General features: G+C 52.9%; 4 protein-coding genes and 1 non-coding gene across 5 annotated transcripts; 3 read left to right on the forward strand and 2 right to left on the reverse strand.

Moving 5' to 3' along the window:
- Nucleotides 1-5,327: 5,327 nt before the first annotated feature.
- On the forward strand, nucleotides 5,328-9,485 carry QC761_403390 (uncharacterized protein). The gene is made up of 2 exons (XM_062878620.1): nucleotides 5,328-7,497; nucleotides 7,750-9,485. The coding sequence occupies exons 1-2, from the start codon at nucleotides 7,198-7,200 to the stop codon at nucleotides 8,482-8,484; spliced, it is 1,035 nt and encodes a 344-aa protein (XP_062732217.1). The 5' UTR covers nucleotides 5,328-7,197; the 3' UTR covers nucleotides 8,485-9,485.
- Nucleotides 9,486-15,842: 6,357 nt separating this feature from the next.
- Nucleotides 15,843-15,924, forward strand: QC761_0065790. The gene has a single exon. It is a non-coding gene; the product is annotated as a tRNA-Ser (tRNA).
- A 472-nt stretch (nucleotides 15,925-16,396) lies between these two features.
- On the reverse strand, nucleotides 16,397-19,901 carry QC761_403380 (uncharacterized protein; the record flags this gene model as incomplete). The annotated part of the gene is made up of 3 exons (XM_062878619.1): nucleotides 18,252-19,901; nucleotides 16,806-18,191; nucleotides 16,397-16,541 (listed from the first exon to the last, which is right to left on the reverse strand). Exons 1-3 carry the CDS (start codon nucleotides 18,710-18,712, stop codon nucleotides 16,397-16,399), a joined length of 1,992 nt encoding a protein of 663 aa, XP_062732218.1. The 5' UTR covers nucleotides 18,713-19,901.
- A 468-nt stretch (nucleotides 19,902-20,369) lies between these two features.
- Nucleotides 20,370-21,483, reverse strand: PAM16 (mitochondrial import inner membrane translocase subunit TIM16). Its single transcript, XM_062878618.1, has 2 exons — nucleotides 21,298-21,483; nucleotides 20,370-21,239 (listed from the first exon to the last, which is right to left on the reverse strand). The coding sequence occupies exons 1-2, from the start codon at nucleotides 21,298-21,300 to the stop codon at nucleotides 20,817-20,819; spliced, it is 426 nt and encodes a 141-aa protein (XP_062732219.1). The 5' UTR covers nucleotides 21,301-21,483; the 3' UTR covers nucleotides 20,370-20,816.
- QC761_403360 (uncharacterized protein) lies at nucleotides 21,471-23,187 on the forward strand. The gene is made up of 3 exons (XM_062878617.1): nucleotides 21,471-22,247; nucleotides 22,309-22,398; nucleotides 22,454-23,187. The coding sequence occupies exons 1-3, from the start codon at nucleotides 21,933-21,935 to the stop codon at nucleotides 22,946-22,948; spliced, it is 900 nt and encodes a 299-aa protein (XP_062732220.1). The 5' UTR covers nucleotides 21,471-21,932; the 3' UTR covers nucleotides 22,949-23,187.
- The last annotated feature ends 120 nt before the right edge of the window (nucleotides 23,188-23,307 follow it).

Below are 23,307 nucleotides of genomic sequence, written 5' to 3' on the forward strand. Positions count from 1 at the left end.
GAAACAGACATCAGATCAGCCTATGAAGAAGCTTAATTCAACGTTTGCTTACCTCCTTCGTGCCGCGGACGTCTGTGTGACAGGAAGCCTCGTCCTTTGCTTTCGTCGTCGTGAGACAAATGAAGAGTAAGGAAGCATAGGTCCTATGACTAGCACCATATCCCCCCAGAACTTGGACTTGTCATATCAAGCAAACCTATCAAACCTGTTACACATGCAGTGACGATAGCAAATGTACACAACCCAAAAATGCCACAGTGAACAACACTGTCTGCGCAAGTTGGCCTCTCATATCAAGCCTTTTCCGAACCCGACCTCGAGAGCGTTGCATTTAGGGAAGAGAGAAAGGACGCAGAGGGGTGTGGCTAGCCGTGACTCGACTCGACTCGACTCAAGAAAGTCGAGTCAACGAGGCTCTGCCCATATCCCACACGCCCTCCCCCCTCCCACCGAGAAACGCCCACTGACATGGCCGACGCACGATACACAGCAGATAACCGCTGCCGGGAAATAACGTCACTTGACGATCATTCTGATTCCCAACTCGTGTCCAACATATCAGGTGGGAACCGACCCTGCTTTTCCGTAGGGCCCTTCCAGAATACAGTCAACCTTGTTACACAAAACACTCTGGGGACACATGATGTCGATCTCGAAACTCTTCGAGATCAAAAGTGACGCCAGTGAAGACGACAAAGCAAAGAGCTGGTGTGTCGCCCAGGACCTGGACTCACCCCAGGTCTGATCTCTCAACCCAACTGACCCGACACTAAGCACTATGCCCAAGGCTCAGCAGCATTGCCTGCCGGGCAAAGTGGCAGCACCAGAGGGAATCAACCCATGATCAACTGGTCTCAGTCTGCCAGAAAAATATGCCGGAACCCGATCCACTGCGACCTGAGAGGACCATCAATCGAGACGATGTAATGTAATGGGATGCACTCGCGTTCATCGAGCAGTCCAGATTCATGAATAATAAACAAGAGCAAAGCCACAAACAGGCTCTCAACCACGGCGTCCCTGCTGCAGGAACAAGATCCGGGCACCCATCGTTGGGTTGCAAAAGCCTTCTTCCCCACTGGGGTCCCGGTGCTTCCCACAAAACGCTCAAAATGATGCCCCGTGCTGATCATCTGTGACCACGCCTGTCCACGACCCATAGCATGTGTGTAATATTACCCAGATAATAAGACCGATCTCACCACTGCCAGTCTTCCGTCTCCGCTTGTCCGGAAAAAAGAGGAGAAAGGTTTGACGTAGCCAGTGGTGTGGCATCGCGAAGAGACAACGCAAAAACGATATGGCACTGCCCCTTTCGGTCCAACACAGTGCCCAAAGTGGCGAACGCGGATCGCAGAAACACGACAGAAAAGATATAAAAGTGCCAGATTGCAGATCGCAGGTTTTCGTGTACGCGCTTGTGTAGCTTGCCATGCCCGTTCACCTTGACAACAGATGAGCTAAGTGAATAGCCTTCGCCCGGCGTGCTCCAAGTGTGAAGGTAGCTGATATACAGCTTACCGCCGAGGCTGTCGGAAGTGTGGGCGGAGTATCGGCCCTTCGCCCAAGACGTACGGGAGGCGTGTGAGTGAGCAGGATATGTGAGAGGCCCGAGGCAGTCGGGAGTGGGTAAACCACGGACGACCAAAGCGTGGGATGCTGAATGAAAAGTGATAAAACAGTTGCAAGAGCCCCAGTCGTGTATCGCCGTGAGAGGGACCGCGAGTTTAGAGCGTGGGATGGCCGTTGAAGTGGACGATACCTCACATATGGGGGCGGATATCGAAAGCTCATGTGGTTGGCCCCGTGACCGTAGCATCGACGATAGCTGCACACTCGACCTGTAGCTGATTCACCAGTGACTCAATTCCATTGTAGCTACCGCTTCAGTTTGCCATCTGCTGAAACTTGCCGACTATGCCAACTGCCATGCAATAGGGATACGTAGATTGCCTCAGCCACAGGGCAGGGCAGCAGAGAAAAGTGTGGGATATTGAGGCCTGAGGTCGACAGATGAAGAGTGCTGGCTGGGGTGTGTCGATATCCGACGGATGACAAATGAAAAAGGAATTCTGACGTAGGCAGGTTACCTCTGAGGCGAAATGGAATAATCGAGGCCTCGAAATCGTCGCATTCGTTAACAGAAAGGAAGAGAAGTTGGAAGGAAGTTGGGCAAGAATTGGGTCTTGAAGTTCCATCTCGGCCTGATGCCGGCAGAAGAAGTCGGAAGAGAGTGCTGGACCGTGCGTTTGTCAGCACCCAGGCACCATCCACAGTTTCCACCGGGCGTGCCACAGTCCCGGGATGGCTAATGCTAGGGATGCACTCGCCACAGCACGAGGAGCCGGGATGTTCCGAAGAGGTAAAACAGCCAATCAGACGAACCAAACCAGATCACGAAGATCTTTCCAGCCAGCTACGCCACCATGTGGCTCGAGAGAAGCTGGTCCCAGACACTCGGGTTTTTTGTACTTTGTCACACTCTGTCCAACCGTACCTGGCTGCTGTGATGCATGTGAAAGTCGAGACGGAGGAAAAAAAGAAACAACTCTTCAGAGCTGAGTGCTCCACCGACTCTAACCCCGTCTTCCCTGGTGTGTCGTTTGCCTCAAAGCAACCTCAGGCAAGCTCAGCTCTTGGCGGTGATTGCCCTGTGGCCTGTGCATTTGCTGGAACAGCCTGCGCTGCGATGCCATGTGAAACAGAAAGTGTCTAAGTTGCTGCGTTTGCGCTAACCTCCTCTCGCCCCTGAAGCGTCGCAACACTGTGAAGGAAAAAGGCAAGGTGCAGAAGAGCCATTCTCTCCGTCTGCAAGACATTCATCAAGGGTAAAAACAAAACCACAGCGCCTGCGTGACGTCCCCGTTGCTATCAAAGCTCTGGGATTGGCGGACTGGGCAAGCAAGGCCAGCGAGACAGCATTCGATGCTCACCGCTGACGAGGCCCGTTTGCGCTCGGCTTGTCATTGGCTCCGGCTTCCAAACCTGGAAGGCCTCCCACCCGGGGTGCCGGTGTCTTCGGAGAGCGAGCACGGCGGGACTGGCCAAGGAGTGCTGTGTTCAAAGGCAGCTGATTGAAAATGCGCGGCCGCCTGATTGCCGATATTCATCGCAACGTTGTTGTTTTACATCACTGGCAGGAGTGGCATTCAAAGAGGTGGGACACCTGATAAGTGTTCCGTAGCCCCTATTCGATTATAGGGACAAGACAGACGTGGTTTGGTGACACAAACTTCTGCGGGACGAGTGAGAAGTGAGGCGGGTCAACAGCGCCTTGGTCATCTCACTGGATGTTGGGTTGTCGGGAGGGTTTCTGTCAAAGAAAACGGGTGTGGTGCCAGACGATTCGTACATTGTGTGTGAGGGCACGCGAGGGCTGCGGTCGAGGTCGGTCGATGCTAGTGATGCCTGATCCACCTCAAGGCCGTTGCCATTGTTGGTGTTCCGCCTATCTAGAATCCGCCTTCGGTAGCCCACGGCGATCGCAACAGGGACCGGATAAGGGACGGCAGTCCCTGCTTTGCAACGTTCCTGCTTCCGTCCGCCTGACTGCTCTTGAGTGTTCGACCCTTCGTTCCTATCTTTTTCTCCTGCAATCGCGGTTGGCAGAGAGCGGCATTGGACAGAGATATTGACTTTTTTTTTCTTTTTTTTTTTTTTTGCAAAATTCTCAAAAGTTTTGTGGGCATGGGCTACGTCAAAGGCCGGCGTCCAGGATCACACCGGCTCCTCGGCGTATAAGACGCTTTCGCACATTCTACACCCCCCTCCCGGCATGAAATATGTACGGCGAGGAATCTTTCCATGCCACCCCGGCCGCTTTCTGGATGCTCGCCATCGTCGAGAAGTGTCGGTGAGGGACAAACTCTGCAGCATCGGTTGGTGATGTCCCATAGCCGCTTCAAAGTTGCCTATTCTTGACGAGGTGATCGAGAGGCCGGCTGCGAGGATCGATACATTCTTCACCAGGCAACCTGTTTGGTGATGGGGTGTGCTTTTGGATGGACCAGTCAGTGCTCAGCGGATCCACGAGAATCCAATCGGGGGCCGGGTGCATCTGCATCCTGAAGGTGCCGACGCAGGCCCATTGGCCATTCAGCGGTCTGCACCCAAACAGCCTGCTGATATTGGACATCAACGCATCAGACAATGGGTCCAGCAACCATTAGGGCAGCGAAGCATAAACCGTACATGCCACTCCCACACTCCCCCGTATACTAGATATCGTGACTCACCAGTTGCCATAGGGCAGATGGCACCCACCGAAGGGGAGGAAAAGTGTGCTTTTTGTTGGATGCCGCTCATCTCATGTCTCTCGCCGTCTCCCCGTCCTCCCTCGACACTTGTCGCTTTCGCTTCGCCCCTTTCGCCGACGGCGCTGGTCCAGGGGTCAAAGGAAAATCGCATTGGTTCGGGGAAGAAAATTTTTTACGGTGAGCCAAAAGGGAGCAAATCAATCAGAAAAGAAAATGATGGACGGGGGTCGGTGCCGTGCACCTCGACCGGGGGTTAAGACGCGAGCAAGGTAGGGGTGTGCTTCTTCTAGAAAAAAACAAAGCGTGCCCGGATTCACCACTGGGCAGTACGACTGCCAAGCCTGCCAAGACGAGACGAAAAATGAAGGTGAAGGGAGGTGTGCGCTCCATTGACGGCGCTAGGATACCAAGGCCGTGTGATGGTGTGTTGCTTCGTGCATGATGGGCAGGGCTTCTTGATTTGACGGATTGGCCCGCGGCTGTTCTTGACCGTGCCGTGATACTGTGTCCTCACTGTGGATGCTACGGGGTGTTTTTGGCGAAGGACACGGTGAGCGGAGATGTGTCATCAAGTGGGATCAAAGGGATGCCGTGCCGAAGGCTTGGGTAAGCTGTTGTCTTGTTGAGAAAAACCGTGATAGGCGAGGTGCGGCAGCGATATTGTAAATGTTTGCTAGCCTTTTGGGCGGTCTGGTCGTATGCCATGGGTATCTTCCAGGCCGTCCGTCCGCTCGTCCTCCGACGCACACACGGCAGAGCTGCTTGGATTTGTGACAGTGTTTCTATTCAGGCGATATGATCTCGGTACCGGCAGAATCAAGAATGATTGGCGGTTGGTGTTGTTTGTGAGGACAGAAAAGCTCGTGCTCCAGATCGTCTTCGTACACGAGGTCGCACGTTAATTTTCCGTTTAAGATGCTGGAATTTTGCTGAACATCGCACAACGGTCGATATGAAGCGGTGGATGGTGGCCAAAACGAGAAACGTGTGGATGGGATATCGAAGGAGATGTCGAAAGATTAGAAATTCCATGATTTAAAAAGAAGGCAAGTGGAGGGGTGGAATATTCCATGGAAATTCGTGATTGGCCCTCGAGGCGGCCGCATGCAAGTCCCGCCAGATCTCCCCCACCTCAAACGGGCCTGCAGGTTGGTGCATCTGGGACACGTGAACTACAAACGCCTGCACTCCTGCGCCGAACAATCGGTCCCCCGTGCCGGACGACGCTGACAACCGTTCCCGCTTGGCGGGCTCCGATGATCTCCGGCCAGGCTATCTGCGGGATCCAGGTTGGGGAAAGGGACGTGGTGGCCAGCAACCACATGACGGTCATCTGGACCTTGGACCTACATACGTTATCTGGGTGGTGATGCCGCTGTGTGCATCATCAACATGTCACAGCTTCACACATGCAACCCCGCATTTCACCATCCCAATCTGGCGGATCATTCATACACTAGAGGGGCGAAAGAAGGCAAGCAAACGTCACCGAACTGGCGCCTTCATAATCAAGCCTCTCGCCTGCTTCCGAGCACTCCGTCAACTATGACTCTTGTCTCTACGCGCCCATCCCATCTTGCACCTCCTCGATGATGAAGCCCAACGCCGCCGTTGATCATCACCATCACACATGGTTGAAGGCACCTATCTGCTGACGACGGTTCACAATCATCTCTCCCAAGATTGCTCACAGCTCAGCAGGCACGGAGTATTATCCGGCGGCAACATATACCCCGAAACGCAATTGATACGAAGCGCTAAGCGACTTTGTTTGCAGCCTCGTCCACAAGGCCACGACATTTCTCGTGGTCAGATAGGCCAGGGTGGCCCAAGCCGCTGTTCCGGATTCCCAGCCTTCCTGTCCCCTGCGCCCCCGGCCTCGTTTACACCACTCAGGCAGAACAGCCGCGTCGACGCCTCTTGAAAATTTTCACGGGCCGTTGGGAATTTGAAATGAAGCCTGGGCTCGACGCGACGTTGGACAGAGACCTTGAAATATTCCCAGTCATTGTGTGGACCAATTTCGCTTAGAAGGGGAACATCGCACGCCTTCCCGTTTTGCAATCCGTTCGCAAATTTCGCAAATCCAGGACCTGGGACCTGTCAGAGAAATGGAAGACTCTTGTTGAGTGATTCACCCGTGATTCATCTCAACATCGCAGAGAGCGTTACGCAAGAGAAGCAGAGAAATTCCTCTCTCTCTATCCGGAAATCCATTGGCCGCAAGACGGGCCGTGCTTGCGCTGGAGAAAGACACAGTGTTTGGAAAATTCAATTGGGACTGGGCAGGATACATTGCGATCCTGGTCAGGCAGGGGAGGAGTGATTATAGACGGCCCCCTGAGACATTTCCCCCTGCCACATCCCATTTACGCACACGCCCCCACCATCACATCAGCCCCCAGCCCTCGAGCGGAAAAGTTCTCAAGGTCACTGAGAACAGACCTTGCCCCTGTTTTTCGGTGCGCAAGTGGAACTGCCCACCATTTTTATAAAGGTCACCCACACCCGAAAACTCGTCGTCCTGCTTTAGCACCTTTGGCTTCGCCAAAAAACCCTCTCATGAAATAATTCACAAGTCACAGTCTTCGAGATCCGACACTCGATTACAAAGCAGCCGAACACTGGACCTCCACGAAGCGTCCAGTTCCTTCTCGCAACCACCAGAGTTCTTCGCAACTTTGGTGACCGTGGCTCCCATCAGGACAGCGCATAAAACCATCCGCTAGATCCCTTGATATGTCAGAAATCAGAAGACAGTGCATCCCTCTTCTTCCTACCGACCACAGACCAAGGTGAATTGGTCCCCTTCAGCGCCCAACACAGCAAACGGATTCGACGACAAAACCCAGCAGAAGCGACTCAAACAACAGCCTTGGCATCCGGCGAGGGGGTATTTGAGAGAGAGAGAGAAAGAGGTTTTTCTTTTTGATAGGATTTGATGTCTCGAAGGACATCACAAGAGCCGGAGACGATGGCTAGCTATTCACCCTATGCGTCCGCACGCACCGCGGAGTTTTTCTACGACGACAACAAGTTTCCCAGCCCTTCTCCGACACCATCACCCCGGGGACCCGGCTACTATGGGCCTCCTCCGGTCCAAAGACCGGCCACCCGCGCCCACTTCCGCACTCCGAGCACCACTGGCGCCTCATTCAGGCACGAGTTCCCCAGTCCTCGGACGCCCTCGTTCTCGCCTCGGTACAATAGCGAAGGCCAGTACGCCACTGCCAATGTGAATGTGAGTCAATCGCGGTCTTCACGCAAGCCAAGTTTCTCGGCATCGCCTCCCAGGAGGGAGCGTCGCAGCACCTCTTTTTCCTATTATCCGGTCGTGGACGCGCATGGAGAGTCGGACGAGGACGAGCTCATCGAGATCGATGGTGTCACCTACCTGCTGCCGGGGAGGTCATCCAAGTCGAAGCGCAGCAAGGACTTCTTCACTGTCAACGCTGGGAGAGGGCATGCAACTGATTACCACTACTACAAGCAGGGCGGTCCCTTTTTCGACAGAGAGAGAGAGGCGGGGTTCGCGTCGCCGCGCTTTGAGGAACAGCGCCGTACAGCTCCCATCAGCGGCCATGCTCGCCGCAGCTCAACATCGGTTCCCCAGAGACCTCAGACTGCCCGACCCACCGCCAACCCCCACAAGAAGCCACCACCACCACCTGCCGCCCGTGCTGCCACGGAGGCGGATGCCAAGCGGCACAAGATCCCGCCCGGATACTCTCTCAAGAACTGGGATCCCACTGAGGAGCCTATCATGCTGCTGGGTAGTGTTTTCGATGCCAACTCCCTTGGAAAGTGGATCTATGACTGGACCGTCTACCACCATGGACCCTCCACCCCCATTTCGGACATGGCCGGAGAGCTTTGGCTTCTTCTGATCCAGCTGGCCGGAAAGATCAAGCGTGCCGAGGAGTCCGTTCCCAAGATCCGTGCCCTGGAGAACAAGCAGATGGTTGAGGACTTCATCGAGGCCGGCGACCGCCTCACCGACAAGCTCCGCAAGCTCCTCAAGGCGTGCGAGGCCCCCATGCTTCGCGTCAAGACCACCCAGAAGAAGGATCCCCAGCTCGGAAAGAATGCCGGTGTAGAGTTTGTCGAGACCCTCTTCGGCCGTGAGCGTGAGCTAGAGAAGACTGAGCGCTTTATGCATTCCGTCCGCCTCTGGAACCTGCGCTTCGACACCAACTGTGAGGAGATCCTCCGGAGCCCGACCGTGTAAAATTATTGCCATCATGGTTTCTCCTCTTCCTCCCGCGTCAGCTCCCCTCCCACATCATACACACATACACACACACACACACACATACACACACATCACATCACATCACATCACATATGGTTATCACGCCATGACAACAACACAACACCAAAACAAACAAAACCCGAAAAGGATTTACAGGAGCCAGGTTGTACGATTAGGTCTCTTTCCAACTCTTTTGGTCATCCGGGGTCTTTATAAAACACGGGCGGGGATCACTCCCCCTAGCGTCGTGTTGTCGTCTTTTTCCGGTCTTTCCACAGCGATACCCAATACCCAATGTGCAAACGAGGCAGGATCGGACATGATTATTTACTATTATTATTACTACTATTGAAACGCAGCAACAGAAGAGCTGCCGACTTGTTTTTTTATACAAGAGAGAGAGGGACACGGATAACAAAAAGTACCGGTGGTTTTTTGGTTTTCTACTTGGATGGATCACGGGGCAGGTCTTTGGATCTCGGAGGATATTTGTTTTTTTTTTTTTTACTATCAAGTCTGTTGGCGTGGGGCGGGGCGGTATGTCGCCATGTAATGGTTGTCTTGTTTTTTGTCTCTTTGGTTTGGGGTGGTCGGCATCGCTGGGCGTCCAAGAAGCCTCGATCATTTACACTGTCATCAAGGGCGCCTCGAATTTTTTTACACGCGCCCTATTTCCTTTCATTTCTTTACCTTTTTTTATTCTTTCCCACGAGATGGATATACCCATTTTCTATTTAGTATTTTTTTTGTTTTTGTTGTTGTGACAAGATATCTGGCAGGGCGACAGCAGCGAGGGTCAAATAGAATAGCGGTTTAGCAATTATTAGAAGGAAATATTTCGGGTTCGACGTTTTGAGATATAATATGGATTTTAGTTCACAGCTCAACTATTTTGTTTTCCCCTCTCACTTATTGAATAATAATTTTTCATGCCTCTTGTGATTTGTGTGCCTCAACATTTTTTTTGGGAATCTCACCACATTCCTCATTTTCGCCCATAAATGAATGTAGAACATGTTAAAAATCACAAAATATTTTGTAATGTCTCACAGCTGGAAAACATTGTGCCAATAAAATGGGGATAAAAAGGAACCCTAAATCCGAGCCCTAACACTTTGTGGTATGTGCGCGTATGCGAGTGTGTTATTGGCAAGTTCCAGTCTCACCAGGGCATCGGGATCTCCTTTGTCTGTGCCTCTCAATATTTTGACATTTCACTTGCGCCGCTCAGATTTTTGTTCATCACACTCGCACAAAATGTCATGGAAAAAGGGGAGGTTGAGGGAAAATAATGAGATGGCTTGTGTCGGACACACGTCTGCCTTGTAACTACCAAGTGGCAGGGGATGATGGATGTCAATCATCTGGATTCATGACATGAATTTCCTTTCCCCCTGGCTTTGGAAAATGAGATGAAAGTTTGATGCTGGAATTGGAACTGAACTAATCCAAGGGATCCATGATGAACATGCCGCTTTTCAAGAATCTTCACAAAAGACTCCATCAGTAGGGCTACCTATCAAATGTCATCTGCGGAGTTTGGGACCTCCACTGTCAGGATGGCAGTTCCAACTTTTATTTCCTGGACGGTTCGTCTGAACTTGTCAACATAACAAGGAATCCACTCCCAACTTTAATGACAGTGACGGGGTATGCTTGGAGACATAAGGCAAAAGCACAGTGTGACAACTTCTTGGGTGTCACCAGGCGGGCATCACCAATTCGATGGCAGGAACGTCCCTCCGTTCTCTCCATCCGGTCAGATAAACAGAAGAATTCGGACCGCATCGGCCGCCATTTTTTTCCATCTTGCCGGTTCGCCTCCTTCCGTTCTTTTTTCTCAGCCGAGATTTCTTTTTTTTTTTTTCGATTAAACTCTTTTCTCCCTCGCACACTGTAGAAACATCTTTGCTTCTGATCAGCTCCAGAGGCCGATCTATCAGAAGCTGAAAAACTCTCAAACCCGATATGCAAGTCACCTCCCGATGATGTGATCACCTCCTGTTCCTGGACACGGGTAGCGACAGAAGCTGCGAACTCAACACGACACAACTCGTCGCACAAAGTCGAGCGCACAGTTATTGACGGGTCATCGGGAGGTTGGGTGTCATTATACAGCCGGTATCCGTGTATAAACCACGGCCGACAACATCTCACCTTCCTGCCTGCCCATGTTCCTTTTACGAAGTTTACGACATTGGTCTCTCATTGGTGACTCCTGATCTGACCTTCTTTGGGAGGCGCAGTCGGACAGATTCTCGGGGAATATTCCAACCCGTGCGACGGGACGCGGTTGCGATTTTGCTGGAGGGAAAGGAAAAAAAAAAAAAAAAAAAAAAAAAAGAGGTCGGTGGGTTTGGGATTGTCTGTCCACGCCGATGAGTTTTTCCCGTGTGAAGGATGGGAGAAGGATTAACCTGTTATCTGATCCTCTAACTTGAACACCTAGCTAGGTATTGGGCGTGTAAAAGGGACAAGTCAAGATCTAGCCCCCAATGCGTCGAGGTGCACTGTGCAGAGTTGAAACATCTGGGAAGAATAAAAACCGGCAGATGATAGCTACCTACCTAGGGATGAGGCGCGGTTTGGGGGGGCGTATGTTTGTTCTTTTCTTTCGGGCTACGGATGACGGTGATGGGACTGAAACATCTCATGAGAGATCTGCCGGGGTGAAACTATCGCGACCGACCGGCTCTCTCCCTGCAGCAGTGTGCGCTTGGGCCACAGCAAGTAAGGTTAGAGGAGGGCACATGGTGATCCGGGCGTTGGACGTTGAGAAAAGGTTTGGCTCTGGCTTCAGACTGCACAACTCCATCACCGCATGAATGAGTGGTGGGTGGACTTATCCAGCCCTACAAGTGGGTTTGCCCTCTGCCCAACCCAACCAACCCAACGAACTTCACCTTTCACAGCCTCTTCCAGCCGCCGGCCGAGTGAAAGTGCGAAGTGGGGGTTTGGGCAAAGTTGTCTGCCCTTTCCTGAACAAACAATCACTATCACACCTTGACGGCGTCAAACATTTCCACCGGATTTTCTGCTCGGTGCCGGAACATGTACATCACCGAACCCTCCTGTCAGCTCCAACCCCGAGAAGGATGACGCCGGTGGTCGGTAACCCCGTCCCGTCCCATCCCAATCGTGCATCCATCTCTTGCAGTAAATCCTCGTGGTGTGGCTTTCTTTCTTTCTTTCTCTTTTCCGGGTGTGAACGACAAAACTGCGCCTCAATCTTGCTCACCACACTCATGCTCTCTGCCCCTGCGGCACAGCATCTTTACCACGTTCTTTCCCAGCGGCGGCGGAAGTTGTGTGTGGCTACTACAGCAGGTCAGAATTTTCCAGACCCCTATTTTGGGGCACGGGGGTGGTTGTTTGTACCACTCTCGCTGGTGAGGAAAGGGCCGAAGATGACGGTGCTTGGTCCTATATACTTTCTGGCGCAGACTTGGGACCAAGGGATTTTGGGTTTAACGCAGCTACCTTGGATGATGATGTTTTGACTGTTGAGCTGTAGTGGTTCTGGCACGATGGATTGGATGAATGGTGAATGAAAGCAAGGCTGCAACAGTGTGCTACCAGCCAGTGGTTGTTGCCCACAGGCACAGCATGTTGTGTCGCGTGAGAAGATGGAAAAGTTAGGCGCACACCCACGCCTCATGCTTTGCTTGGTCTTGGGGGGGACGCGGACGGCGGCTCAGAAAAGGTAACGCTGGGGGACTATATATGCCAGTGGTTTTATTGGTAGTGCCATACTACCCTACCTACCATGATCACCAATTCTCGGTGGGTTTTGGGGGTGCAGGTTTGCCCTCGTGGCAGGTATGTTTGGGCCAGAGCCTTGTATTCTTGATGGTGTTGGGGGTGGTAAGTGTTATTTTGGTTGGCTTTCATCTTCTGTTTGGGTATGATGCCTTTGCTGTCCTCCATCTTCTGAAGTTTTGGCTGGAAACTAGAGACGGGAAGACCCCAAGCCTTCCGAGCAGAGTGCCATTGATGCTCGCTCCGGCTTCGGTTGGGGTTATTCGGGTAAAGACGAGTTGGCAGCCCTTCCATCACTGTGGCCTGGCGTGGCTGGGTGGGATTGCACGTTGAAAGGGGTTGCATTGGAAGCCTTCCTTTCTCTGTCTGGTTATGCTCTTCAGCCGTGTCGACCTGCATCCGTGGCCTCTCACATGCCCACACCACCTGGTCCGAGGATGTGGCTGCCGACTGTCCCGTGGGAGGGGGAAAGGAAACAATTGGGAAGGTGCATTATCTGGCCTGGGGAATCCATGGGATGGCCCGCAGGTGGCTTCCACTGATGAATATGGGGCGTTTGGGGGAGGTTTGGGGGATCGAGGCTGAGCAGAAGGGAAAGGTTCAGCTTCAGCCTTATGGGATCGGTGGTGGCGTTAGGTGAGTCTTTGGGGGATTGTTTCATGTTTCTTGATGGATGTGAGGATCAGATATCAGATTGTGGCTGAGATACCTGAGTGTAGAGCTGTAGATGGGATTCTGTCTTCCCCATAGAAGGTGCTGCTTGGGGTCCAGCTAAAGTATAACGTTGAGGTCACTCCGGGTCAAGTAAGGTTCGAGAACCGAGGTACCTAGACTAGAGAAACAAAAGATGAGCTGAAGGCTAGCTACGACCCCTAATCTGCTGGAAGCAGGTAAATATTGACGGCAGTCCTGGTCCGTGAGATGTGCGGGTTTGCTTATGGGGCAGAAGTAGCCTCAGCAGAGCCTCTTCATCCTACCTTGCCTGACCTACCTATCTGGACGGACTCCAAGCTTGATCAGAAGCATCTGACAATCAATACTGCACCGCGATCCTATCCGATGTGCACACATTTTACCATACTCAAGCTCTGGTGTCCTCCTTCACGGCGTCACCCTTCGACCCCAAGACATTCTCTCATACCAACTTTGCACCATCTCACACAGCCTTCTGGAAGCCATCGCCAAAGTGTAAAGCGCCCAAGTTGACTCACCGAACATACCCAAAGTTCACTACAAGCACTATCGCACAATCCCAGCCTTGTGATAATCTCATCCCTATGATCATCACCTCAACCGCCCATGTTTGGTGCAAGAACTACCCACGCACCACACCCACACATATAGTGCTTGCTGACAGTGTGTGTTCAGCGGGCGGCTAACCTTGAACCAAAACCCTCAGCATCGCCCCAAATTAGTGCCGCCAAAAATGTCGTGCATATCCAACTTTGCTGCACTCTCGTGGAACAGAGCCAATCAGCGAGGCCGTGTGACTGTGATCTGCCTGTGATTCGCCGTGATGGGTGTTCACACCATTCTTTTTTTGCTGTTGCGCAAAAAACTTCTCTTTCCATTCCTGGGTATTTTAGGGTGGGTGATAGATTGGGGTGGTGATGATGCGTGCGCGTCTATGTTGCCAGTGAGGTGAAGGGGTGTTGGTGATGGTGACTCTTGTGAGATCCAGATTTGGGGGTTGTCATGCTGCGCTTCCTTGCCATGTCTACGGTGTTATTCACCTCACGGATGATTGACAATATCTTCAAGGTAACCTGGGGAAAGGTGAAGTTCAAGTTTGCTGAATCATCCCATCTCCAGGCTTCCTTCCCTCTTCACACCCACACGATGAAACCCGAAACTTGGAACATCGCAGTCCCAGCACCGCCATCTCGTGCTCACACTTACATAACCCTTCTAGAAGGGAAAAACAGCCACACACAACTCTAGGCAACCTATCCACGAGCATGCCTTCAAGACTGCATGTCAGGAATTGTGCAGAGAAACTGGCCTGCTTATGTATTTTTAGGTGTGGGCGAGACACAAGATCTGGGTTTAGTCAGTATGACGGTGTCTTCTCAACCACAGGCTTACCGGGTGCTGCTGTTGGGCTAGGCGCAGTGCAGTAGCAGCGTTGCAATGGAAGCGCGATCGTTGAAGGAGGGGTCAGTATGTACACCCCCCCTTCCAACATTCCCCCTCCTCTCTCCAAGGTGAAGGCGTGCGCGGACGTCCAACTCCGTACTCTGGTTGGAGAAAAGGAAAGTATTCCCCCATCGTGAATGTATGGCAGCGTACTGTTTTTCACACACGGTGCTGTCCTCTTTGGGGTTGACCTCCACAGAAAGATGATAATATGTTGCCTCTTTACCGCTTCTGGCGGATGTCTCGGTTACGATGCTGACCTGCCTCCTAATAATTACTCGGCCTTCACTCCTTTTGTTGCCGGATTCACCAGCAGACCGAGCACCGAGAGAGTTCTCAACGGGTGCCGGCAGCACTTGTCTCATTCTCACGTTGCAGCTGATGGCCGATGATATTGCAGACTGACCGGATCGAGGGCCGATGTGATATGCCGTGCTCAGCGGGAACTTGCCAGAAATTAAGATTCATGAACCACGAACTGCATGCAGTGTCCCGCAGGCAAGGTAAGTAGGAAAGTTCAGGCGCCTCACCCAAGCTCACAAAATCGTACTTCTTCTACTGCTGCCCAGCACCTCGCTCAGAGCCCAACCTCGAAGCCACCATAACTGCTCAGCTGATGGCAAACACTGGGCATCTCTTAACGGCTCTTCTGGGCATGCAACAGTTCGTCCGGCGCTTGCTGCATGACGTCGTGAGGTTACCCTGTCCAACACTCCATCTCCCCACACCTGGATTGATTTCGCTGCCCAGTCAGGAGATTTATTACGTCAAAGAAAACGAACCCTTTGCTTTAATTTCTGATCGAAAAAGTCCTGATTCTGATCAAGTTCGGCAAGAATAGACGCGTTTGGCGAGTAAAAAAACTTCAAGATCATGGAGGGCGGGGTTGGGTCTTGATCGCGGGGGAGGGGCAGACGTGCAGCATGCAACGGAGATCGCCAAACCCCGCAGCTAACCGGAGTAGCCCAGGACCCTAACCCTTGCTTTTGTCCGTTCCATGTACTCGCCCCTGAGTGGTACATGAGGAGTTATCTACTACTACATCGTGACAACAGACAAAGAGCTAGATGCTTCGGTGCAATGAGAGATACGCTGTCGACTCCAGAAATACCAACAAACTCTACTGTTACAAAACCGCTGTTCAAGATATGAGTGAAGCGAGCTACGTACGGATAGCGATGGCGTTATCACCGTTATCTCAGCCCCTGCCATCTATCAAATCAGGTAATGGGGTCGTCAGAAGTGTCAATTATGGTATTATACGTGGGAGAGTTGCCCAGGAGCCTCTATAAAACCGACCCAGGCAGCTCATATCCTACTGCCAAGATATTAATTCCTTAGTAGTGGGCCTCATTGACTATTCTGACACTATCATGAGCGATAAAAAAAAAAACCTCACTCCACCACACAACCAAACGAGACAAAAATGTAATGTCACTCGACGTGGGCCTGATTCGAACAGACGCTCCCGAAGGAACAAGATTTCTAGTCTTGCGCGTTAGACCACTCCGCCACCACGCCTTTGAACTTGAGTGAAATGGGTGCCGGAGATGGGAGTTATGTTGGGACGGCGCCCGGATGATACACTTCTTTTGCTCGAAGCAGAAAATCTGCACTGCTTTCCATAGCCAACGGCATCTAAACGCTCGTCTTCTTCATCTCTTCAACCAGGGTATGAGGGGTATCTATTTGCGCACCTGAGCACACAGCTGCACCACTTTCTATACACACTCCAGACCCCTGACCTTGGAGCTGTTCTCTCCAAGTTGATGTTCCATTATTTCTCCAGCCCAGAATTATCCAACAATGCTTCCATTTCGTACCTGCTTCCTTTCCTCAGAAGCCACTTTTCCCTGGGTATGTATGTAGCTCCATGACAACCATCAGCCCCCCCGTGCCAGCAGGTTCAGTCAACAGCCAGCTGGACCCCCTAAACCCGCCTAATTCTCTTCCAACACTGGCCCTACTACCCCCCAGCTGGGCCGTACAACCGTCACCAAGCTTTTCCCACCCCAAAGCTTCCCTTCTTCCCCAGCGTGGCCCCTCGGCCTCCTCCATTTCCACTCTGCCCACTCTTCTTCGACTCAGGACTATCATTGCTACTCCCCCCATTCCCACTCTCATCCCCCCTAAACCCACTATCCTCCGTCCCCCTTGTCACAGGCCTCTTCCCCTTCCCACTACCCCCCTCCCCCGCGCTCTCATCCGTATCCCGCCCCCCCAACAAACCCGTCCTAAACCCCCTAACCTCCCGCTCCCTCTCCAATTCCATCTCCCTCCTCTCCGCCAACGTCAACGGCGGCGGCGGCGGCGTCAACAGCGTCCCCAACCCAGGGTACGACTCCCCCCTCACACTCCCATACCCCCCATACCCATACCCATACCCATACCCATACCCATACCCCGAACTAGCAGCCCCACTCAACATACTCCCCCCCCTTTGCTGCCCATTATCATCCCCCAAACTCCCCCTCTCAGAAGCAATACTCCACTCCCTCTCCTTCTCCCTTCCCCTTTCCGAAGGGGAATCCACAAAAATAGAATACTCCCCCCCCCCTTCCCCTGACTGAGCGGACAATCTCCCAGGCGGCAAAGGCCACACCATCCCCTGCCCATACCCAATCCCACTCGATTGCGTTCTTCTTTTGGGTGCGGGGCGGATGACGATTCTGACTTCCCCTTCGCCTGCCAACCCGCTGTAGGAGCTGTTGGAGGAGGGGCCGGTTGGGACTGTGGGTGCTGGTGCTGATGGCCCCCCGCCAGACATGAGGGGCGGAGGGGAAGGGGAGAGATGCTGCCGGATCTTTGCTTGGGCTTGTCTTCTTTTGATGACCAGACGGCGGAGGATGAACGCGAGGGCTATGAATAGCAAGAGGGCGAGGATGATGCCTAGGACTAGAGCGGCTATTTGGGCGGGGGTGAGGGTTGGTTGTTGGGGTGTGAGGGGGGTGTTGGGGCCCGCTGTGGGAGTTGGGGAGAGGGACATTGTTTCCATTCCTGTTGGTTCCATCACGGAAGTGGTGGTGGTTTCTGATGACGGGAAGGTTGTGATGGTGGTGGTGGTGGTGACATCAGTAAAAGATGCCAAAGTGGTTGGCGCCGGTGAAGAGGGGGTGGCTGAACTTAGAGCCGGAGAATCGGTGGGGAGTGGTTCCGTGGGCTCAATTGGGTGTGTGGTCTCTGTTGAGTCTGTTGGTGTGAGAGAAGTAGCTGACTCGGAACCGGTCGTTGAGGAGGGTGTGGGTCCTATTGGGGACTGGTCCATCGGTACTGTAGCCTCCGGTACGGTCGTTGTGCTCGAGGACAAAGGTCTAAAGACGGTTGTGGTGACGAAGACTGTGGTAGCTGCGTTGGGAGCCGCCAGCGTGGTTGAGAAAACGATATTGGTAAGTGTTCTTGTCGTGACACCAGGAACAAAGACCGTCGTTCTGATCACGACCGTGGAAGTGAGCGTTGCCTCTTGCCGTTTCCCGACCGCAGCTCTGACTCCCATATACTCTCTACTCGGTATTGGGGTTGTACGGGGTTCCGGACTGCTAGTGGGCGCCAGGACAAGACGCGTTTGAACCGGCGTAATCTCAACAAGGCTTCCAAAGGTTCGTTTTGCCCTCCTTACGAAAGACGTTACAGTAACCGTCGAAGTAGCTGTACGCTGTGTTGGATTAATAAAAGTGAGAAGCTGGGTGCTGGTAATAATAGCAAGTCTGGTCTCTGCAAAGGAGGTGACCGTGCTGGTGATGGTTTGTGTGACGGTGATAATGGCCAAACTGGATGCTGCCGGCAGCGGTCTGCTGTCGTTGTTAGTCTTCAACTGCCAGCCTGGATATTAGTTGCGGGAAGTAACTTACATCGAAGCAGTTGTCTGAACACAGTCACTCTCGTCACATGTGACACCGGCCGCTGAACAGCATGCTGCTTCTCCAGTCGGCAACATGCAGCATCCAATCTCTTCCAGGCAGTCGATTGTTGTGCCATTTTTGCCTTGACACACAGCCCGTGTCGAATCTGCATCACCTGTTGTATCTTTTGTGTTTTGTCTCCTTCTCCTTGGTCGTCTTGATGAAGATTCTGTAGTTTTCTCGCTGAGGGACCTACAAATATCCGTTGGCCTCGTGTAACTGTCTCCCAATTGCCCAATTCTCCCCATAGCTCTTTGATGCTTTGTCTCGCCATCTACCAAACTGTGTGCTTTTATTCGTATATCACCAAGAACTAGCTCAGATGAGGGACCTGAGAGCCGTTGAGTATTCCCAAGCGCCGCAGTTGTGAGTCCCAGGACGAGGCTGCCCAAGGTTTTCAACATCAACATATGGCATTATGGGCCCGAGTACCTTGTGCTGAAGAGGTGAAGCTCCTAGAAGCTAGAAGGAAATGAAAAAGAGTGGAAGCCTTGCTGGTCAGTGCCGGCCTGGATAAATATCGACTGTGGTCAGAAAGAAACGCAATGAACGGACATCAAGCCTCGTGTGGGGAGAACGAGATAGATCGACTTGATGAGATAGGGCGAAAGAGAAAATAGGAACATTCCGGGGAGTGTGGGGGATATGGCGTGGAGGATAGGTGTTTCCCACGGTAGCGGAACCGTCGCGATGGTGCCTTGCACTCTGCACTCCGCATCAGGTGTTGATCTCAGAACGATAGAAAAAGATGGGAAGAGACTGCTTCCTTGATCCGAAATGACGCCAAGCTGTCGACCGAAGCTCAAGAACGACGTGCAACTGAAGCTGGGTAGCCAAGGCATGATGTGTGAGGGCGATCGCGGAGCCACAGTGATCTGGTACCACAGATTCGTGGTCGGAGCAGCCAGTGGGAGCCTTGGATGGCACTGAACCAGCCTTCTTGTGGTCAGGCTCTGACCGGCATCCGAAGCCTCGAAAGCTTCTGGAAGCTTGATGAACGGGGAAGCCTATTAATGCTGGGGTTCGAGCCGCTGCTGTATGAATGAGATCAATGGGGTGGTGGTCGATAGATGGGATGGCCAGGTGTGGTTGACCTAGACATCCCATCTATTGCTATGCATAGGTGACAGCCCAGGCCTGTCACTGGTATCGATATCTTCGCCCTGACAGAGTGAATATCGAGAAGCTGCGACTGATGACATCGCGACGTTGATAGGAGCTGTCATGATCCCAGGCCATCTGCTGGCCGCATATGCATCTTCAATGTTTGTGCATTCTCTCGCAGGTTTGCAAGTGAACCACTTGTGTGGATGTCATCTTGGAGTGGAGCTGTCGTCTGAGCGCTCTTGACCGGCGGGTGCCGGCATATAGCGATGGTGATGAGATGACATGCGGTCAGATCTCGCAGCTGCAGGTGTTGCGGTTCATGCGGGGGGCCGGGTGCATCGGATCCGATTGTATACTTCCTGATCCCTGTCGAGGTCAGAAAGCGGCTTGTCGGTGTGTTTTGCCTTCTTGTTGGACAGTAAATAAAAAGAGCAAAGTTTGTCCACGGGATCTCCAAGTTGTCGAGAAAGCTACTCCCCTGAGTTCCTTGGCGAGCGAGGATACGTTTATCTCGGTTCACGCTCAATGAGGGCATAACTGGCATGACACGCCGTCCGAGTCACACGGGTGAGATAGCACTAAGAGCACCTTTCTCGTGCTCGATTTGAGCACTTTCAATTGTTGAGCTTTTCCTGAGCCAATATGCCGCCAGTCACCTTGCCGACAATGACGATGTCGAGACAACGGACCTAGCCAAGCAAAAGGTCTACTCCAAGTTAACCTTGCTGTCAGGCACAGTTTAGTACCGTTGCTATGGCAGGGAACTTCAAGTCCTTGTGCTGATAGTTCTCAAGCCGTGATGCTGAGCGACTGCGTGATCGACGAAGATCAGACAAGGTCCCGAGTCCCCGGAAGGGTACCAACGCCAACACGACCAGACTATTGCATGATGTCAGCAAGCTTCTAGAACTCCCAAACTCATTCTCTGCAATAAAACCACATTATAAATCGGACCGAGTTTGTGAACCTGATTCGGATTTGCTTTTCCCTCCCCACCACAAAAGCCGTCCACTAGACCTCGTCCAGGGATGCGCCCCTCCAGTTCGTAGCTCATCACCATACCCGCTACCTACATAATGTACAGTATTAAAAACACAAGGCGGGGCCGTGGCAGTTCTAACCCAATGCATAGCTGATGAAATGCTCCTCGCCGCCCAAATTCTACCCAAAAATATCCCTCATAACGCCTGGCCTGCCCGCCGCATGCACGCCCGCCTGCCTGCCCCATTTTTTTTTAAAAAAAAACAAAAGTCGAGTGAAGATGTTGTATACAATGCGGTCGATGGCCAGGCTGTGGTGCAAGTGTCGTCTTTCGATACCGTCTTCGAGCAGTCGTTGTCAGTCGTCTTGGCCCAACCTGTCACCCATTCGCTCGATATGTCGTTCCCCCTGGAGAAAGAAAACGTCTTATTTCTTATCCTTGTACAGCTTTGGATTCCACCCCTCTTTTATCTCGGCCTCTTGCTCCGCCTTCTCCATATGTGGGCGCACCTCGGCCTCGATCCTTTCCCTCGCGCGCAGGATCTTGCTCTGCAGGTAGAATGAACCGCCCTTTTTGGGGTCGTTGTTGTCAAACAAGCGCTTGAATCGCTCCATGACCTCCTCCATATTGGCTTCCCCCTTTTGTGGTGGCTTGACGTTGAGGATCTTGCAGGCTTCGTCGAGGGTCATGCCGCTGCTGAGGCTGGCGCGGCCGGCGGTGCCATTGCCGGATTGGGCCTGGGCGCGTTGGTAGGCCGAGGAGGCGGCGGCTTGCTTGTAGGCTTCGGCGAAGGAGCGGCCGAGAACGCGGGTGCCGATGAGGACGACTTGGGTTATGAGGCGGTAGGCCTGGGCGGGGTGTTGGTTAGTTGCAAGGGTGGTGAGAACAAGGTATGCCGATGCTTACCATTTTGAACTACAAGCAGGCGTCGGCGACCTTGCAAGCCTTCCTTGTGTTGGGTGAGAGTAAGGGAGGAGGGAAGGTGGCGGTGAGATTGTGTGGTCGTCGGCGGCAGTGGGTGGTGGTGGTGGTGGTAGTGGTGTGGAAATTCACAGAAGCGACAGCAACATGACCGAACCCATGCTTCGAAAAATTGTCCGCCTTCGAGATGCCGCGCCGCCGATTGCCGGCAAGCTGTTGTGACAGCTGTTTAAATCGTAGCCAACAGTTGGCAACAGCCCGTCTTGGCACCCTTCACGCTTGGCCCGTCCCGCCAAGCGGCTTGGTGACGCCGCCTGGCCAGTGCTGGCGCAGGGAGCTTGACATCTGAAAGATGCAACATCGCAACTTTGTCAGTTAACAATCCTGGTCATTGTCCACGCAATTGTCCACCACCACGCTCTTTACTGACACATCACGAGCGATACCGAGAGCTTCAAAGACTTACGAGTCGACAATCAGCATCCAACTCGACAACCTCGAGTGACCTCCACGACCGAGTAACTTGCATGCATACAGCTCCCCCGTCGACGATCCCCTGAACACGACATACGAACAGGGACACCAGATCACCACATCGCGAACACTCGAAGCCCCCAAAAATGTCAAATTACTACGGCGGCGGCCCCGCCCAGCCAAACCCTGGCCTCCAGTTCTACCAGTCCAACTACGCACAACCAGTATCTGGCCACGCGACCCCATCACAAGCATCCTACGGCTATGGCGGTCCCTCCTCCGGCGGCTTCGGCAGCAGCTTCACCTCTGGCTTCGCCGGCGCCCCAGGAGTATCAGGCCGCATGGACGAGCAAGGTGGGCTAAGAACAGGCTGGCTCGCCGCCTTTTCAACAGAGGGGTACGACGGGGAGCCGCCCTTATTGGAGGAGTTGGGGGTATCATTCACAAAGATCCAGCGCAAGGTCAGTAGCCCACAACTCACCATCTCTCAGGCATGATCAAACTAACATATTTACTCCCCAGACCTTCGCCGTCCTAAACCCTTTCTCCCGCGTAGACCAACACCTAATGGACGACTCCGACCTCGCCGGTCCCGTCCTCTTCTTTTTCCTTGTACGTCCCCCCTCCTTTTCACCCCCCTCATCCTTTTCTAACCTGTTTCTCCCAGTTCGGAACCTTCCTCATGCTCTCCGGCTCCGTCCACTTCGGCTTCATCTACGGCCTCGCCGTCCTCGGCTCAGTATCCCTCCACACAATCCTCTCCCTCATGGCACCCCCCGTCGACCCCTCCACCGCCGTTCCTTCCGCCCCCGGTCAATCATCCTACCCCGGCGCGCCCGTCCACCACCACTCCCAGTCCCAATCCGGTGCCACGACCACATTGACGTTTGCCCGATCCGCCTCGGTACTAGGGTACTGTCTCCTCCCACTGGTAGCCACCTCCCTAGTCGGAATCGTCATGCCCATGGCGACACCCCTCGGGATTTTCTTGACTACCTTGGCGGTGTTATGGAGCAGTTATGCCGCCAGTGGAATCTTTTGCTCGGTGGGGGGGATGAACAGGCAGAGGTTTTTGGTGGCGTATCCGTTGGCATTGTTTTATGTCGGGTTTGGGATCATGGGCGTTTTTAGTAGCAGGGGGGGGAAGGCAGGGAAGGTGTAGGAAGGGAAGACGGGGTAGGATGCAGGGTTGAATTTGGTGAGATGGGGAAGAGGCTGGGGAGTGGGAAGAAATATAGCGCGGTGATTATGTTGATATTATTATGATTATTGCTAAAAATGGGGGCGGTGTGATGGAGTTGGGGAGAGGGGTTTATTTTGGTGTATTAGTATAATGACAGATGATATTGAATATCAGATGGGATGAGAGCGCTGTATTGATGGAAGAATATTGGCCAAGTTGACACGTCCAGCTGCTAGTTGTGCTGCTTTTGATCACGTTGAACTATGGCCAAGAGGTTATGGGTTTGCATATTGGTTAAATCTTCATTCGTCATCCCAAGTCCTTTCTCCATCTACAGA

This window comes from Podospora bellae-mahoneyi, chromosome 4 (genome assembly GCF_035222275.1).
Source record: "Podospora bellae-mahoneyi strain CBS 112042 chromosome 4, whole genome shotgun sequence".
NCBI classification, from domain to species: Eukaryota; Fungi; Ascomycota; class Sordariomycetes; order Sordariales; family Podosporaceae; genus Podospora; species Podospora bellae-mahoneyi.

Bases quoted from the DNA above. Each gene is read 5' to 3' on its own strand.
- QC761_403390 (XM_062878620.1), top strand. From the start codon at position 7,198: ATGTCTCGAAGGACATCACAAGAGCCGGAGACGATGGCTAGCTATTCA. The intron at 7,498-7,749 runs GTGAGTCAATCG...TACTACAAGCAG, and splicing joins ACGCCACTGCCAATGTGAAT to GGCGGTCCCTTTTTCGACAG.
- QC761_403360 (XM_062878617.1), top strand. From the start codon at position 21,933: ATGTCAAATTACTACGGCGGCGGCCCCGCCCAGCCAAACCCTGGCCTC. The intron at 22,248-22,308 runs GTCAGTAGCCCA...TTTACTCCCCAG, and splicing joins TCACAAAGATCCAGCGCAAG to ACCTTCGCCGTCCTAAACCC. The intron at 22,399-22,453 runs GTACGTCCCCCC...TGTTTCTCCCAG, and splicing joins CCGTCCTCTTCTTTTTCCTT to TTCGGAACCTTCCTCATGCT.